This window comes from Enhydra lutris, unplaced genomic scaffold (genome assembly GCF_002288905.1).
Source record: "Enhydra lutris kenyoni isolate GAN:26980312 unplaced genomic scaffold, ASM228890v2 scaffoldscaffold59, whole genome shotgun sequence".
NCBI classification, from domain to species: Eukaryota; Metazoa; Chordata; class Mammalia; order Carnivora; family Mustelidae; genus Enhydra; species Enhydra lutris.
The window spans coordinates 10247963-10263994 of NW_019154143.1; the positions used below are offsets into that span (position 1 = coordinate 10247963).

Genomic DNA, 16032 nt, shown 5'->3' on the forward strand with positions numbered 1-16032 from the left:
AAGCCTAAATGTAGCAAAAGGAAAGAAACAATAAAGATTAGAGCAGAGATGAACAAAACAAAAGAAAACAACAGAGAATATCAGTGAAAACAAGAGTGGGCTCTTTGCAAAGATCAACAAAATTGACACCTTTAGCTAGAGGACTAAGAAAAAAAGAGAGAAGATCCAAGTTATAAAATCAGAAATGAAGAGATGTTACTATTGATTTTCCAAAAATAAAAAAGGATTGTAAGATAGTACTAAGAACAATTGTATATCCACAAGTTGGATAATCTAGATGAAATGGACAAATTCCTAGAAACACAAAACCTACCAAGGCTGAATGAGGAATAAATAGAAAATCTGAATAAATTTATAACTAGTAAGGAGATTGAATCAATAATCAAAGACCTCCCAGTGAAAAAAACCCCATGACCAGATGGCTTCACTGGTTTATACACACCATGAACAAGTGGAATCTATTCCAGGAATGCAAGGACAGTTCAACATTAAAAAATCAAATCAGTGTGATACGTGACATTAACAGAATGAAGGAAAAAACCCATACGATCTTCTCAACTGATACTGAAAAAGAATTTTACAAAATTCAATACCTTTTCATAATAAAAACACTCAACAATCTTAGGAATAGAAGAAAACTACCTCCACATAATTAAGGCCATATATGAAAATCCCACAGCTAACATCATATTCAACGGTGAAAAGCCATTAGCTTTTTCTTTAAGATCCGAAATAACACAAGGATGCTTTCACTACTTTTATTCAACATAGCACTAGAAGTCCTAGCCAGAGCCCCAGGCAAACAAAAGGAACAAAAGGCATCCAAATTAGAAAAGAAGAAGTAAACTTATCTCTGTTCACAGACAGCATGGTCTTATATATGGAAAACTCTAAAGATTCCACAAAAAACCTGTTCAAATAAACAAATTCAGCAAAGCTGAAGGATATAGAATTAGCATACAAAAATTAGTCATGTTTCTATACACTAATAAAGAACAACGTGAAAAGAAAATTACAACCAGTTCCATACACAACAGCATCAAAAAGAAGAAAATATTTTTATAAAATAGAACCAAAATTTCAATATTATTTCAGAAATAATAATCTGGAAACATGACAAGTGAGTGAAAATCCTGACACACGACACGTGCTAAATGCCTCCTGCGAATTCACTGAGCACAAGATCTAAAGTTAGAAGATACTCAAGAAAATGTCTTGAATCATTCTAAATATACATTTTCTAAGTATTATTTTTGGAAATACATGAACTCTGTCATTAAGCATGAAGAATGACCCCACAGGAAATCTTGAAAACCTTGCAAACCATGTGCTTAATCAAGGAGGAAGTATCTTCAGACTAAGAAATCCAACAAGAGTTAAAAAAGAGACGTTTAACTTTTGTAAATTAATCCTTTTTTTTTAAAGATTTTATTTGTTTATTTGACAGAGAGAGATCATTAATAGACAGAGAGGCAGGCAGAGAGAGAGGGGGAAGCAGGCTCCCTGCCGAGCAGAGAGCCCGATTCGGGGCTCGATCCCAGGACCCTGAGATCATGACCTGAGCTGAAGGCAGAGGCTTAACCCACTGAGCCACCCAGGCGCCCCAATCCTTTATTTTAATTTCCAGAATAAGTATTTTATTTTATTATTTTTTTAAAGACTTTTTTTTTTGACAGAGAGAGAGAGAGAACACAAGCAGGCAGAGTGGCAGGCAGAGGGAGAGAGAGAAGCAGGCTCTCTGCTGAGCAAGGAGCCAGATGTGGGACTTGATCCCAGGACCCTGGGATCATGACCTGAGCCGAAGGCAGCCATTTAACCAACTGAGCCACCCAGGTGTCCCCAGAATAAGTATTTTAGAAGGGAGCATTGGTCGCAGAGGTAACGGTCAGGCTTCCTGCCCTGAAAGAGGTTGGACGAGAACAGAATGAATGTAATCCCCGTGGTGATGCAAGAGCAATGGATTTCCCAGGTGTAGTTTCACAGAGTTTTCTAAGTATCCTTGACCACTTCTTAATCCCTGCACTTCTAGAAACATCTAAAAAATGCCAGACAGCTTCTCTGCCGTTCATATAGGGCATGTGGCACACAAAGTTAGAAATCATTGTTTTCCACTGCTGCTATGCTGCTATGATGCTGGTCTTATGTCTGACCTGGATTTCAAAGACTGGCCGTGGAGAATCAGTTAGGCTCCCCTGAGGCCACCACTTGCCTGCTGAGGGCTTAGCTGTGATTCCTAAGGTTTGTTCCACATCCTGCCCTCTGGTCTATGGCCATTTTGGGCAGTGTTTCAGCTGCATGCCCAAACCATGGCTCATGCTGAAGAATAGCCCGTGATTTTGCTAGAGGAAGGGGTGTAACCTTCCTTCCATTTTTCCCTCTCCTCTCACAGACCCGCCTGCTCCATCTGGCTGCCATCCTTACCAGCCTGCAGTAGAGGCCTTCGTTCCTCCCACAGCCGGGGCGCTCCCTTCCTTCGACATGAGGCAGGACTGCTGCACTTTATTAGTTTTTTTTAGGGAAATCCTCTGAATTTCCCAAATCTAAGATGACCAGAAAGTTCTGGGCTCCTGAGGTTGGCTCAGTTGAAGAAGTAAAAATGTGCTTCTTACTGATCTCACAGATACACCAGCAAACTCTGACGGTGGAAGTTCAGTGAATGTAATCATGGGCCCCAGGCTAGTAACAGGATTACCTCATTTATTTTTAGAAACAATACAATGGAAGTGAAAGAGGAAAAAAATGGGAGACATCATAAAAGGCAAAAGACAAACAGGTTTATGGCAAATTTATACATATGCACACAGCCTACTTCTACAGACTGGTATTTTTTGGGATTCTGAACTCATGCACTGGGAATCTGGGTCGAAATTCAGCGCTTTCCCTCACCTGGGGCTTAAAAGCATGCCTTTGGCCAAATTACATCAGGGTAAAAAACCCCCATTGAAAAATGCCTCCAAAATCAGAATGGCAAGTCTTGGGGAAACTGAAAGTTCTCTTTGCTCCCTCTTTGATCTCATGCTGAGAGGGTCACCATGATTACAACTGTCTCCACGAAAGCAGTCCCACGGGCAGGATTCTGATGCTATTTCTTTGGAAAGGAGACAAGTCTACATGGGTTAATTTGCATTTTTGAGGGTCTCTGGATATCCAATGGTATGCACAGGCAAGACTGCTGGCTGGTGAGAGGTTAGTATAAGCCAGCTAGCAAGGGCATGGGGAAAAATGGGCAGGAGGGCAAACTCTCACTGGGCTTCCCACTCTTGGTTCTGCGTGCATTGTTGTATGTCGCTTGGTATAATGTTAAAAGCCTCTGTTCTTTCTCCTTGAAGCAGAGGAGTCTGTCCAAACAAAGGTGAAGTTCTTGAGCAAAGGAAGATGGGGAGAGAGGTGCGATGTACTTTTGAAGGAGAGGAGGAGGGCTGCTGGTACCATTATGTGCCTTCCTCTCCCAGCCACTTGAAGGTGGCAGTCAGGGGTGGGGAGGGGGCTGAGATGGATCACCTCCAGGGTGTGCAGCTCAGGGCAGAGATGCCCAAAAACACCCATGCTGGTGTCCAGTCTCTTACTCTGGACCCACAGCACAGCCCTCACACCCAGCACCTGGGCTCTGCAGGGAGGCAGGGGCCTCTGGATTCTCTGTGCCCATGGCCTGGTCTCTGTGAGAGCCAGCCCCAGCCTAGGCTGCACCAGAGAGTAGCCCCAAGCCAGGCATACACATTTCTGGATCACGCGAAGTAGAGTGGCAATGCTCAGGTCCCCCTCTGGGCTGTAGGAGGAGAAAAGAGCACACACCAAGACAAGGTACAGGGATGTTAGGGACAGCAGGAGGCAGAGCAGAGGTCCTAAGAAGTACACTTTTACCTAGCAGGAAGATTTCCACTTAGAAATTCTTCAGCAAACATTTTTTGGGTACCTAGTGTGTACTGTGATCAAACAAGCACCTTGGTTCCTGGGGTCTGGAGGGCAAGGACACGGGACCCCTCTCTGAGAACCAGCATACAGGGGCGCCTGGGTGGCTCAGTGGTTTAAAGCCTCTGCCTTCGGCTCAGGTCAAGATCCCAGGGTCCTGGGATGGAGCCCCGCATTGGACTCTCTGCTCAGCAGGAAGCCTGCTTCCCCCTCTCTCTCTGCCTGCCTCTCTGCTTACTTGTGATCTCTGTCTGTCAAATTAAAAAAAAAAAAAAAAAAAAAAAGAACCAGCATACAGAACATTCACTGCTTTGGAAGCAAGGGCCTGCCTACCTGACCTGTGTATAGCCCAGACAAATCTGATCTCTCGATTGTAAAAGTGTCTTGGAACCAGTATCTGGGGGCAAAGCAACACTATTAAGATCTATGCTTGAAAGACACACTTGGGAGTACTTGGGGACTCTTGGAAGCTTACCAATGAGATGAGGAGTGGGAGGCTGCAGAAGCAGGAAGAATGAAGTCAAACAGGATTTTGGCTTTTCTTTTACAAAGACTGCTACTGTGCTTCTTTTTTTTAAATCTTGAAAAATAACAATTTTCCAAGGAAATACTGGCCAAAAAAGGGAATTTGCAAGTGCTATAAACATCCGGGGGTGAGGGGAAGGACAGTCAAGAGAATGAATAATATCCATGAACACATTATTAATGGTTATTGAAAGATTTAATTGTCAATACGAGAATTATAAAACACATTTCAGTATCAGATATAAGAACAAGGAATATGGAAACTAGGAGCATGATCCAGAATGAGAAAAGCAACAATTCAGGAGACTATGTCAAGTTTTCGTCTTTTACTCTGTTTCCTAGTGATCAGCAAGCAAGAAGCAGGTCATGGTGGGACAGGTCAACTTCATCAGCTTCTGTTCCCAGGCCCTGCCCTTCCCTTCCACCCCTCTTGTCCACCAAATGCCCTCTATACTTAGGTTCCTTTTCTCCATGGCTTCCCATCTTCACATGTGCACATCTCTCCCATCCTTCAAAGCCTGTTTCAAATCCCTCCTGATCTTACCAGCTATAGAGCCCATCTTCATTTAAACCAATTTTATGACATATTGTACCATGGACCTAGAATTATATTTGCATTAATCTATACATATGATAATAATAGTAAATAACTACAGCTAACACTTACTGTGTTTTACTCTGTGCCATATCCTATAAAAACAATCTAGGTGTTTTATATACTTTCTTTTCATTGAACCTCATTATAGCTTCAAGGAGTTGATATTATTATGCCCATTTAAAGATGGAGACATTGGGATCCTGAGAAAGATAGTTAAATAACTTGTTCAAGAGGCTACTGAGTTGGAAGGTGATAGATCTGGAACCTACTAGTGTAAAAGTTCCTTGCAATAGGTGATTAAGAGTACATTTATCATGATGTATGGAATGTATGGAAGTGTTAAATCACTACATTGTACACCTGAGATGGATGTAGTGCTGTATGTTAATTATACCGGCATTAAAAAAAATCTAAAAAGAGCTTTATAAATCAATAAGAGAAAACTGACTAAAAAGTAAAATAAATTTTAAAAAGCCCCCTAAAGAAAATGCAAATTAAAACCACCATGAGATACCATTGCTCACTTACTAAAATTGCCATAATAGAAAAAAAAAAGATAATACCAAGAATATGATTAATACATTACTGCTGGGAGTGTAAAATGCTATAGCCACTTTGGGAAACAGTTTGGCAGTTTTTTATAAAATTAGAAGGACACGAGATGACCCAGCAATCCTGCTCCTAGGTATTTACATCTCTGAGAAATAAAGTCAGATGGCCACACACAAGAAACTCATATGTAAATATTTAGAGTGGCTTTATACATAAATGCCCAAACTCAGAAACAACCCAGATGTCTATCACTTGGTGAATGCACACGTGCATCATGGTCTATCCATCAAATGGAACACTATTTAGAACAAAGAAGAACAACTTCTGCTACATGCAATGGCACGGATGACCCTCCAGTGCAGCAGGTATGCTGGGTGAAGGCAGGCAGACTCAGTAGGCTACATACTGAAGGACTCCATTTGTATGACATTCTGGAAAAGGCAAAACTGCTTGGAATACAAATGGCCAATAGACACATGAAAAAATGTTCAGCATCACTTGGCATCAGGGAAATATAAATCAAAACCACAATGATACACCACCTCACACAGGTCAGAATGTCTAAAGTTACCAAGTCACGAAACAGCAGATGTTGGTAAGGATGTGGAGAAAGGGGAATCCTTTTGCATTGTTGGTGGCAATGAAAACTGTCCAGCCACTATGGGAAACAGTATGGAGGGTCCTCAAAAGTTAAAAACAGAGCTCTCCTATGACCCAGGAATTACACTACTGGGTATTTATCGCTGATTGAAAGAAGCACCTGCACCCTGATGTTTATAGCAGCAATGTCCACAATAGCCAAACTATGGAAAGAGCCCAGATGTTCATTGACAGATGAATGGATAAAGAAGATGTGGTATGTCTGGGTGTGGTACATAAACAATGAATCTCAGAACACTGAAAAAAAATTAAATTACAACAAAAGAAAGAAAAAAATGATGTGGTATGTATGTATATACAATGGAATATTGCTCTGCCATCAGAAAATGAAATCTTACCATTTGCAACAACATGAAAAGAACTAGGGGGGTGTTATGCTAAGCAAAATAAGTCAATCAGAGAAAGGCAATTATCGTACAATTTCACTCATACGTGGAATTTAGGAAACAAAACAGAGGATTATAGGGGAAGGGAGGGGAAAAAAAAAACAAGACAAAATCAGAGAGGGAGACAACCATGAGAGACTCTTAACTACAGGAAACAAACCGAGGGTTGCTGGAAGGAAGGTGGGAAGGGGGATCGGGTATAACTGGGGGACAGGCATTAAAGAGGGCACATGATGTGATGAGCCCTGTGACGAGCATAGTTCTATGCAGCTGATAAATCACTAAACTCTACCTCTGAAACTAAAAAGTGAAAACTGAAAAACAAAAACCAAATGGCTGGGGAAGAAGAGAGATGAGTGGCTGCCTGAGGCTGCGGCTGGGGAGCTGACCACAAAGGAGATAGCTGTTTAGAGTGAAGGGAATGTTCTCCATCTTGGTTGTGGTGGTAGTTACACGACTGTACACATTGATCAAGACTCAGAGAACTGTAAACCTAAAAAAGTAAGTCTTATTGCATGTAATATATACCTCAACTAACCTGATATTAAAAAAAAAATTCCCTGACAATAGGATCATGGTTGTCAAGCTCAAATTAGCCAAGTTTCTCTACTATTTCTGACCAAATGTATCACTTGAGCTAACAGTAAACAAAAGAGTAAGCTGATTTGAATTTTCCTACCATTCCATTTCTCTTCTGATCCTTGGCAGATGAATTAAAGAGGAAAAAACTAACCAAAAAAAGATGACCACGCAGGAGGAGAAGCCAAAAGCAGAGATGGTCTATAAGTGCTGAAGGACCTCAAGTTCACTGGCCAGGTGAGTGGGTACCAACCTCAGCAAGTCTCTTGATCTTCTGTTCAAAGATCTCAGTTTTACTAGGAGTTGAGGCTGCCTTCTCGTTGTCATCATCTGATGGAAAACACTCCCATGTGCTTCCAAAAAAGAACCAAAAATAAATGTCAAAACTTGAAGTGCTTGAGACGGTGAGTATAATAAAACAACATACTTTTTACAATAAAACAAAGATTTGGGGTAAAAAAATCATAATTGTATGAAAAGGAGGAGTCCCTCACATACCTTGATTGAGCTGATAACAAGATAAGGCATGGCATTAAAGCCTCCCGGCCTCCCTAAGGGTATCTGACTGGCCCCTGGAGCTACCACAACACCAGATGCATTGGCAGCACTGTGGCCAGATTTTATAAAGGGAAAAAGGAAGTTTAAAAAGCATGCCTGCAGGGGCGGTTGGGTAGCTCAGTCATTAAGCATCTGCCTTCCGATCAGGTCATGATCCCAGGATCCTGGGATTGAGCCCTGCATCGGGCTCCCTGCTCAGCGGGAAGCCTGCTTCTCCCTCTCCCACTCCCCCTGCTTGTATTCTCTTTCTCGCTGTCTCTGTCAAATAAATAAATAAAATCCTAATTTTTTTTTTTTTTTTTTTTAAAAAGCATGCCCAACTCCAGGTAGATCCAACTGCTTCCCAGGTCCCAAACCCTTTCCTGTTCAAGAAGGTGGGCCTGGCATCGCCAGGGCGGCAACAATGCTATGTGTTCTAAGTCATGAAACAAGGAGAGTCCAAAATCTGTCAGGAGCTGAGCTCTGCAAGGCAAGGATCGTATCTGTCTTACTCTCCATTTTCCCATTATCTAGCACAGGGCCTGGCCAATGAATGTATTAAAAGATGCTCAATATTTGTGGAAGGTAACTCGGCATGTATACCACAATTTGAAATGTCTACATCTTTTAACCCAGCAACAGGCAACCTCGGAATTAGTCTATGTCATTAATTCTGTGCCGGTTGCAAGTATCAGCCCAGTGTTCAAGGAGAAGCATTAATCAACGGTCCTCAAGCTTACCAGTTTCCTACATTAGAGTCTTGTATATGCTACCAAGAAAAGAAGCACTTAGATCAAAATAATTAGGATTTTACTGTCAAATGACTTAATTTTAAAAAATGTGAATTCAATAAAGAATGTTATACTTATTAGAATATACTTTGCTGATGCATAGTCTGTGTACTTTTTCAGGAAAAGGAGAGAAAGCAATGCCTAATAGTTGTACCTCTTCTGGATATGGAAGGGTCCACTTCAACACCTTTTTCATAAGGGGTGCCACCATTCAAGAAGAGTTCATATGTTCTATGAAAGAATAGCAAAAACCACATGTTTTCATTTTGAAACAATGAAATCAGTAGTGAAATATTTTTCTAGCACAGATAACATGCCCAGACATTTATTTGTCTCATTGGTAAATGAGAATGAAAGTTCTTGATTCCTCTAAATAAAGTTTTTTTCTTTTAACTTTTAACTGTAGAAAATACATTTTCCCCCATTAAAATGAGAAAAAATAATTGATGCCATTAAAGTGCTTTGATTTTAATGACTTACGTTAATGAATGTATTAATGATGTATTTTAAATATATTTTTCAAATGTTTAAATGGCATAGAAATGATAAGTAAAAAAAACAAAACAGGGGCGTCTGGGTGGCTCAGTCAGTTCAGCATCTGCCTTCGGCTCAGGTCATGATCTCAGGGTCCTGGGATCTGCCTAGTGGAGTCAGGCTCCCTGCTGAGTGGTGAGTCTGCTTTTCCCTTTTCCCCTGCCGCTTCCTCTGCTCTTGCTCTCTCTCAAATAAATAAATAAAACCTTAAAAAAAAAAAAAACCAAAACCAAAAAAACCCCTAAAACATCCGTCCCCCCATCCCCTCTAGTGTGGTAAGGCCCTTGCCCTACCTTTTTCTATGCAAACGTAAACAAATATATATAAACAGTAGATCTCAAAACGGACACATTTTCTTTCAAAGTTGCCTATTACCTAAGTATAGAAAGTAGAAAATAAAATCCCCCTTCAATCCCACTGTGTTACCTCCCTAGTTCTGTTCCTCAGAGGTAACCTCTGGGAACACTTTACACAGGCCTGCCCACATATGCACACGAATACAGTTTTTCATGAACAAAAGTGGAGCCACAGTACACATACTATTCTGTAACTTGCTTTTTCCATATAATAATATACACTGGAAATGTTTCTGTATCAATACATGGGCTTCTACCTCACTTAGAAAAATAGCTGTGACTTCCCTTTTGGAAAGATGGGAGTAGACATCCTTTTCCCTCCCACTAGGTACAGCTAAAAACCATAGACATTCTTAAAAACAAAATAAAACAAGACAAATTTAAGTCACAAGCAGTCTGGACTTTTACATTCTGGGAGGGCATGCCCCTCCCCCTCTCACAGGGATGATGTGGGAGCAGGACAAGTGAAGTCTGGACTTTCACCCCTGCCCTGTGGTAAAGAGGCCATGCCCACCCCTGGGGTGTAAGCAGAAGTTATAAAAGGCAGGGAACATTATCTCAATTAATCCTCATAATAACCCTTAGGGGTAGGAACTTTTACAATCTCCCATTCTGAAGAGAGGAAATTGGGGCTTGCAGGCAAGAAACCTGGAACCTGGCTTACAGTTACACAGACAGATCCGGGGGCGAGCCCTGAATGTTATACTTCCAAACCTTGGATCTTAATTACCATCCTGATGACTGCCCATGTGTATCTCCTCTGTGAATTTCTCATTTATATCTTATTAGATTTTTTGTGTATGCCCATTTAAAAACTTGGACTGTCTTTTTCTTACTCATTTTTGAGAACCCATTTTATATAAGGGATAAAAATCTGACCATTACGTATATAACGCAGATATTTGGTACCTGTCAGCCTTTTGGTCTTAAATTTTAAATTCATTTACAGGGGGGCACCTGGGTGGCTCAGTTGTCAAGTGTCTGCCTTCAGCTCAGGTCATGATCCCAGGGTCCTGGGATCAAGCCCCGAATTGGGCCCCCTGCTCAGCCGGAAGCCTGCTTCTCCCTCTCCCACTCCCTCTGCTTGTTCCCTCTCTCGTTGTGTCTCTCTCTGCCAAATAAATAAATAAAAATCTTGAAAATAAAAAAGCCTGACACTTGTAAAAAAAAAATTCATTTATAAGGACTGCCATTACAATTTCAGTGTATCAACTATAGGAGAATGGTAGAGTCACAGAGGACTGGGGACCCTGGACTTAGCTTTCCCACTCTTTGGAGAGAATCAGGTTCTGTTTCAGCACTGTGAAATGTGCTAATACCATAGAAAATTACTGAAAAACATTTCCAGCAGAGAGTAAACAACTTTTATTATTTGATTTTTTCTTTTTTTTTTTTTGAAAGAGAGAGAGAGAGCGAAGGAGTGAGCAGGGGTGGGAGAGGAACAGAGGGAGAAGGAGAGGGAGAGAGAGAATCCCAAGCAGGCTCCACGCTCAGAGCGAAGCCGGATGCAGGGCTCAGTCTCACCACCCTGAGTTCATGACCTGCGCCACAACCAAGTCGAATGGATGCTCAAACGATTGAACCACCCAGGGCCCCCTGCGTAAACATCTTCTAAAATACCTATTCTCTAAGTGGCATTTCTCCTCTTTAAGATGACCCTGTTCATGCTGTTTGCATATATCACTCAATGAACATTAAAACTTCTCCCCCAAGTTTTTGAAATGCTAACTCATTATACACTCTGCAAACCTGACATATCCAGATTCTAAATAATGAATTTCTACAAAATTATTCATTTGGAAGGAATATATAGGCAACTTACTTCGCTGGAATAGGAATTCCACTGGCATCAAAAAGTTTAAGAAACACCCAGCCACAACTTAGTTCTCCTCTTTCACCGGTTGACTAGGAAATAAACAGGCATACAAAACTTAATATGTGAACCAGTCAAATTTAAAAGCACATACCAAGTCCTTTAAAGGGAACAAAATTAGCATTCACTTCTTGGACTAAAAAATTCTTCACAAGAAAATAAAGTGAAACACAGTGGGTCCCATTTTCCTTGCCGGCCAGATGACAAAGGTAGTATGTAAAGTGAAAATCCTATCTTGTCAAATTACTTTTGAAAATCCCGGGGCACCTGGGTGGCTCAGTGGGTTAAAGCCTCTGCCTTTAGCTTGGGTCATGGTCCCAGCGTCCTGGGATCGAGCCTCAAATTGGGCTCTCTGCTCTGCGGGTAGCCTGCTTCCTCCTCTCTCTCTGCCTGCCTCTTTGCTTGCTTGTGATCTCTGTCTGTCCAATAAATAAATAAAATCCAAAAAAAAAAAGAAAAAAGAAACAAAATCCCTTAAACCTGACAATGTGGCAACTGCTGCTACTGTTTCTTGAATGATATAAACATTCTGTGGAATGATCTAAACCACATAAGTACTACATGGGACTATGCAGCTTTGTCTCAGTGAGAGATGGAATGCACAGATTAAATCATTTTTAATTTTTTAATCATCCATTAGATCTTTATCTCTACCTACTGAAGTCCACTGGGGACTTGCTTGGGGCCCTGCTCCCCTCTTCTGTCCTACCCACCCATAACACAGATGGGTGCACCTGCCTTAAAGAAATGAAAGGATGGTGTAATATTATTAATATAATAGCAGTTGGTTTTCTGGGTCGCCTTGAGGCCAAGCATATATACTAGACCTAGCAAGGTATTATTAGAATGTGGAGACATTTAATTACTATCACGTCAAATAGGTGAAGATGATTAAGAGCACATTTATCATGCTGAGCACTGAACAACGTACAGAACTCTGAATCACTATATTGTACGCCTGAAACTAATACAACACTGTATGTTAATTATACTGGAATTAAAATAAAAGACTTAATAAAATAAAAATAACTATTACAGACCCTCCTGGTTCAATTGTTTATATGACATGAGTTAATCCAATTTTCTGGTGCTCCCTTTATAAAAATTACCACTCTGACAGGTCCCTTAATTAGAGCTGTCAGCCATAAGGTTAAGTATACCCTGACCCTCTAGGACAGAGGTGAAACACCGTGGGAGTGCCACTGAACATCTCTCATCACTTTCTGCAAAGTCTCATCCTTTTCAAATCTTCATTCTTTAAAAGCACTGAAGTTCCCTCAAGCTATACATATAAACAAATATACTTTTATTATAAGTGCTACTGAGAAAGCAGCACTATGTTTAAACTAGAACCACAATTCCCATTCCTCAAGAGATTAAAATTTTATTACACATAAAAGCCTCAATTATTTTACTTGTAAATATAGACTTTTTTTTTTTAACTTCCCTTTTACTGATACGTTAGAAAGGTTTATCTTTCAACTGACATACATTGCGAATATAAGAAATTCCAAGTTCAAATAATATTCCAAGATCTGGAGATGAAGAATTGGATCTGATAAAACAATCGCCATCAAGCAAGCAAGGCAAGATGCCAGTAACCTGGAATGATAAAGAAAACGAAGTTACAAATAAAAATTTAAAATGGGAGGGAGGTTTCAGCTCTACTCATTTGTGCACAGTTTATACCTTTGCATCATAATAATGGTCCTTTTAAAGGAAACAGAGAGCAGATGGATGGGACCCATCTACAGCAATAATTTTACATTAAAAAAATTTAAGTTTTGGGCACCTGGGTGGCTCAGTGGGTTAAGCCTCTGCCTTCTGCTCAGGTCATGATCTCAGGGTTATGGGATCCAGCCCCGCATCAGGCTCTCTGCTCAGCAGGGAGCCTGCTTCCCCCTCTCACTCTCTGCCTGCCTCTCTGCGTACTTGTGATCTCTGTCTGTCAAATAAATAAATAAATAAAATCTTTTAAAAAAAAATTTAAGTTTTGTGTTGAGGGAAATACCTGTATCTTCATTCACTCTTTGGTGAGAATAGAGGCTAGTGTGAAACATGTACGGTACCTAAGTCCACAGAGGTGTTATAAAAATAGTTTGCATATATAATAAGATATTTATATTAATCCTTGTTTTTTGTAAACAGAACCAAAACTGAAGACTTCATACACACATTTGCTCAACTTTTCCAAGGTGTGCCTTGCAAATTTTCCTTTCCTTTCTCTTTTGCTCATTCCTTTTCCTCTCTCTGGACAACCACACCCCTCTGTCTTGCCTATAAAATCCTCCCCAGCCCCCAAAGTCTGGTTTCTCTTCTACAAAACCTTCCCTGAGCCTGAGGATTGGAATTAAGGTCACCCTCCCCTGCGCTTTCACAACCCTTGGGAGTCCCGCAACCATGACATTTTGCCCTTGTGGTGGTTATCAACACACCCCACCCCCACAGGGCTATTCTAAGGATTAAATGAGATCATACATCATGCCCAGGAGGCCCTACCACCATGCCTGGCACGTGGACACAGCTCCATAAACATAGGCTATTGTTATTATAGCCATATATGTTTCTTCTCTACCAACATGAAAGTTCCCACAGTGCCTAGGAAGAATGTCTTGCACCTAACAGATGCTTAATTTCCCTCAAAAAGGAACAATTTCTTAATATTTATCCTTCCAAACAGTTTGTTTTTACATCCAGAAAAAAATTAGAAAAATTCAACCCTAAATGCTTCATAAACACAGAGATGCACCATCAGAACCGTGAGGCGTTATGCCGAGATACAAGCAGTAGGGCGCTTAGATCAAACTGGACTTTCAGGAGATGCGCGACAGGCAAGCGGGGGCACGTGCAGCACACACGCCAGGTGGCTGGGCCTCCTCTATGCCCTGCGCCCTCTCTTTGAACCCCTACTGCTTGAAGATCTTCAGATGCAGTAAGAGAAAGGTTCATGGAGGGTTTTTAGGGTGCAGTGCCCCAAGGGAATTAGTTATGGGAAATGAATACTAAAGTCATGAAACTTTAGAGGTAGGAAAAAAGTAAAATAAACCAGAGACAATATTACAACAAGAACATCCAGATAGCAAATCTTCATGTTCACGTACATCTATGTCATAGAGACTCTGAGGTTTGAAGTCACCTAACCTCATTCCAGTCCTTTTTTTGTTCCAGGCTTGATAGTGCCTGGATACAATGTACCAGCCCCGGGCGTCACCCTTGATTTTATCTGAAGAAAGCCCAGCTTTCATTAGCACGGTTGATCTCATTTGTGAAAAACACTTCCTAAATTTATCTCTCTGTTTTCATTTTCATCAGGGGGCATTTCCTAGAATTGAACCCCGAAATCCGCGGAATGAGATGATTCATAGGAATTATTACTCTGATGAGTCAGAAACAAAAGTAATTTTTACGAAAGTCTTCAAAGAATATTAATCTAAAGATTCAAATCTGGCCCCATATATTCTGTGCTTAACATAAATACGTTATTTCAGGGATACACATGGACAGCTTTGCTTCAGAAATTAATTGCCTATCACTTAACAGGTAAAAGATGTTCATGTTTCATTCCATTCCCTTAGCAGGTTCCTTACCTGGGGAGAAAAGGTCCACGTTTTGGGCTTTTTAGGTTGCCATGTGGCTCTGACTGTGTGGATATTGCTCAGAACCTGAAATGAGATTTCCTTATTAGAGATGATGTTGTATAGAGCACTCTAAAACATCCTCATTTCTAGGGGTGCCTGGCCGGCTGGGTAGGTCAGGCATCTGACTTCTGATTTGGGGTCAGGTCATGATCGTAGGGTCCTGGAATCAAGCCCTGAGTTCCATGCTTGGGTGGGATGGTCTGCTTGAAGATTTTTCTCCATCTCCCTCTGTCCCTCCCCCTGCTGTCTAAAATAAATAAAATTTTAAAAAAATTTAAAAAGAAAAAAAACCCAAACTGACCACAACTCAAACAGTTAACACTGAACAGGCCACATACTGCGCAGAGCCGAGGGCCCCCCGGGGGTTCTTTCACTTCTTAGCTTGTGCAACTCTGTGACTGTTTTCTTTTTACATCAAGGACATACAGAACTTTAAAAATGAGTAACAAAAAGCTATTGTGGCACTAATTTATAAAATAACAAAAGAACTGATAAATTCAGACTCAGATCTTGGCACTAGTAATAAATTATAGTAAGTGGAATACTTACTATCTGGAACAGGTTTATCAGAAAAGGAAGTGAAATTCCAGATAAAAATGACCTTTTAAGAAATGTGACCCAGAAGAGCATTTTATGGTAGCCCATCACCCTGCAACTAAGCACAGATAATGCTGATAATAGCCCAGATATACAGCCTCAGTTTTCTTCAAGATCTCCAGCCGCATACATTATATTCTTCCTGAGACTTATCTCTTGTAAAATGCTACTGTAAGAAGTCAGTCCTACAATGTACAAAAAGCAACGAAATACAAAAGAAGCAAAAACTGAAGAGTTCAAATTCCATAAAGATATGGCTAAAATTGCCATCTTCCAAAGAAATAGAAAACATAAAATTTTTATTTTATTTAATTTAAGTTTATCCATTTATTTTAAGTAATCTCTATACCCAATATGAGGCTTGAACTCATGACGCCAGGATCAAAAGTTGCATGTTCTTCTTCTTCTTCTTCTTTTTTTTAAGATTTTATTTATTTATTTGACAGAGAGAGATATCACAAGTAGGCAGAGAGGCAGGCAGGGAGAGAGGGGGAAGC

The 16032-nt window shown here is 40.6% G+C and overlaps 1 protein-coding gene across 1 annotated transcript in view; it reads right to left on the bottom strand.

Annotated features, from left to right (window-relative positions):
- LOC111158446 (nephrocystin 1) overlaps window positions 1–16032 on the bottom strand; it is a 57227-nt gene that overhangs the window by 11519 nt on the left and 29676 nt on the right. The window contains exons 12-16 of the mRNA XM_022520467.1: window positions 14888–14962; window positions 12792–12902; window positions 11250–11332; window positions 8692–8768; window positions 7463–7562 (exon numbers count right to left, since the gene is read on the bottom strand). Coding sequence (XP_022376175.1) covers window positions 7463–7562; window positions 8692–8768; window positions 11250–11332; window positions 12792–12902; window positions 14888–14962 — 446 coding nt within the window. The remainder of the gene's footprint in view (window positions 1–7462; window positions 7563–8691; window positions 8769–11249; window positions 11333–12791; window positions 12903–14887; window positions 14963–16032) is intronic.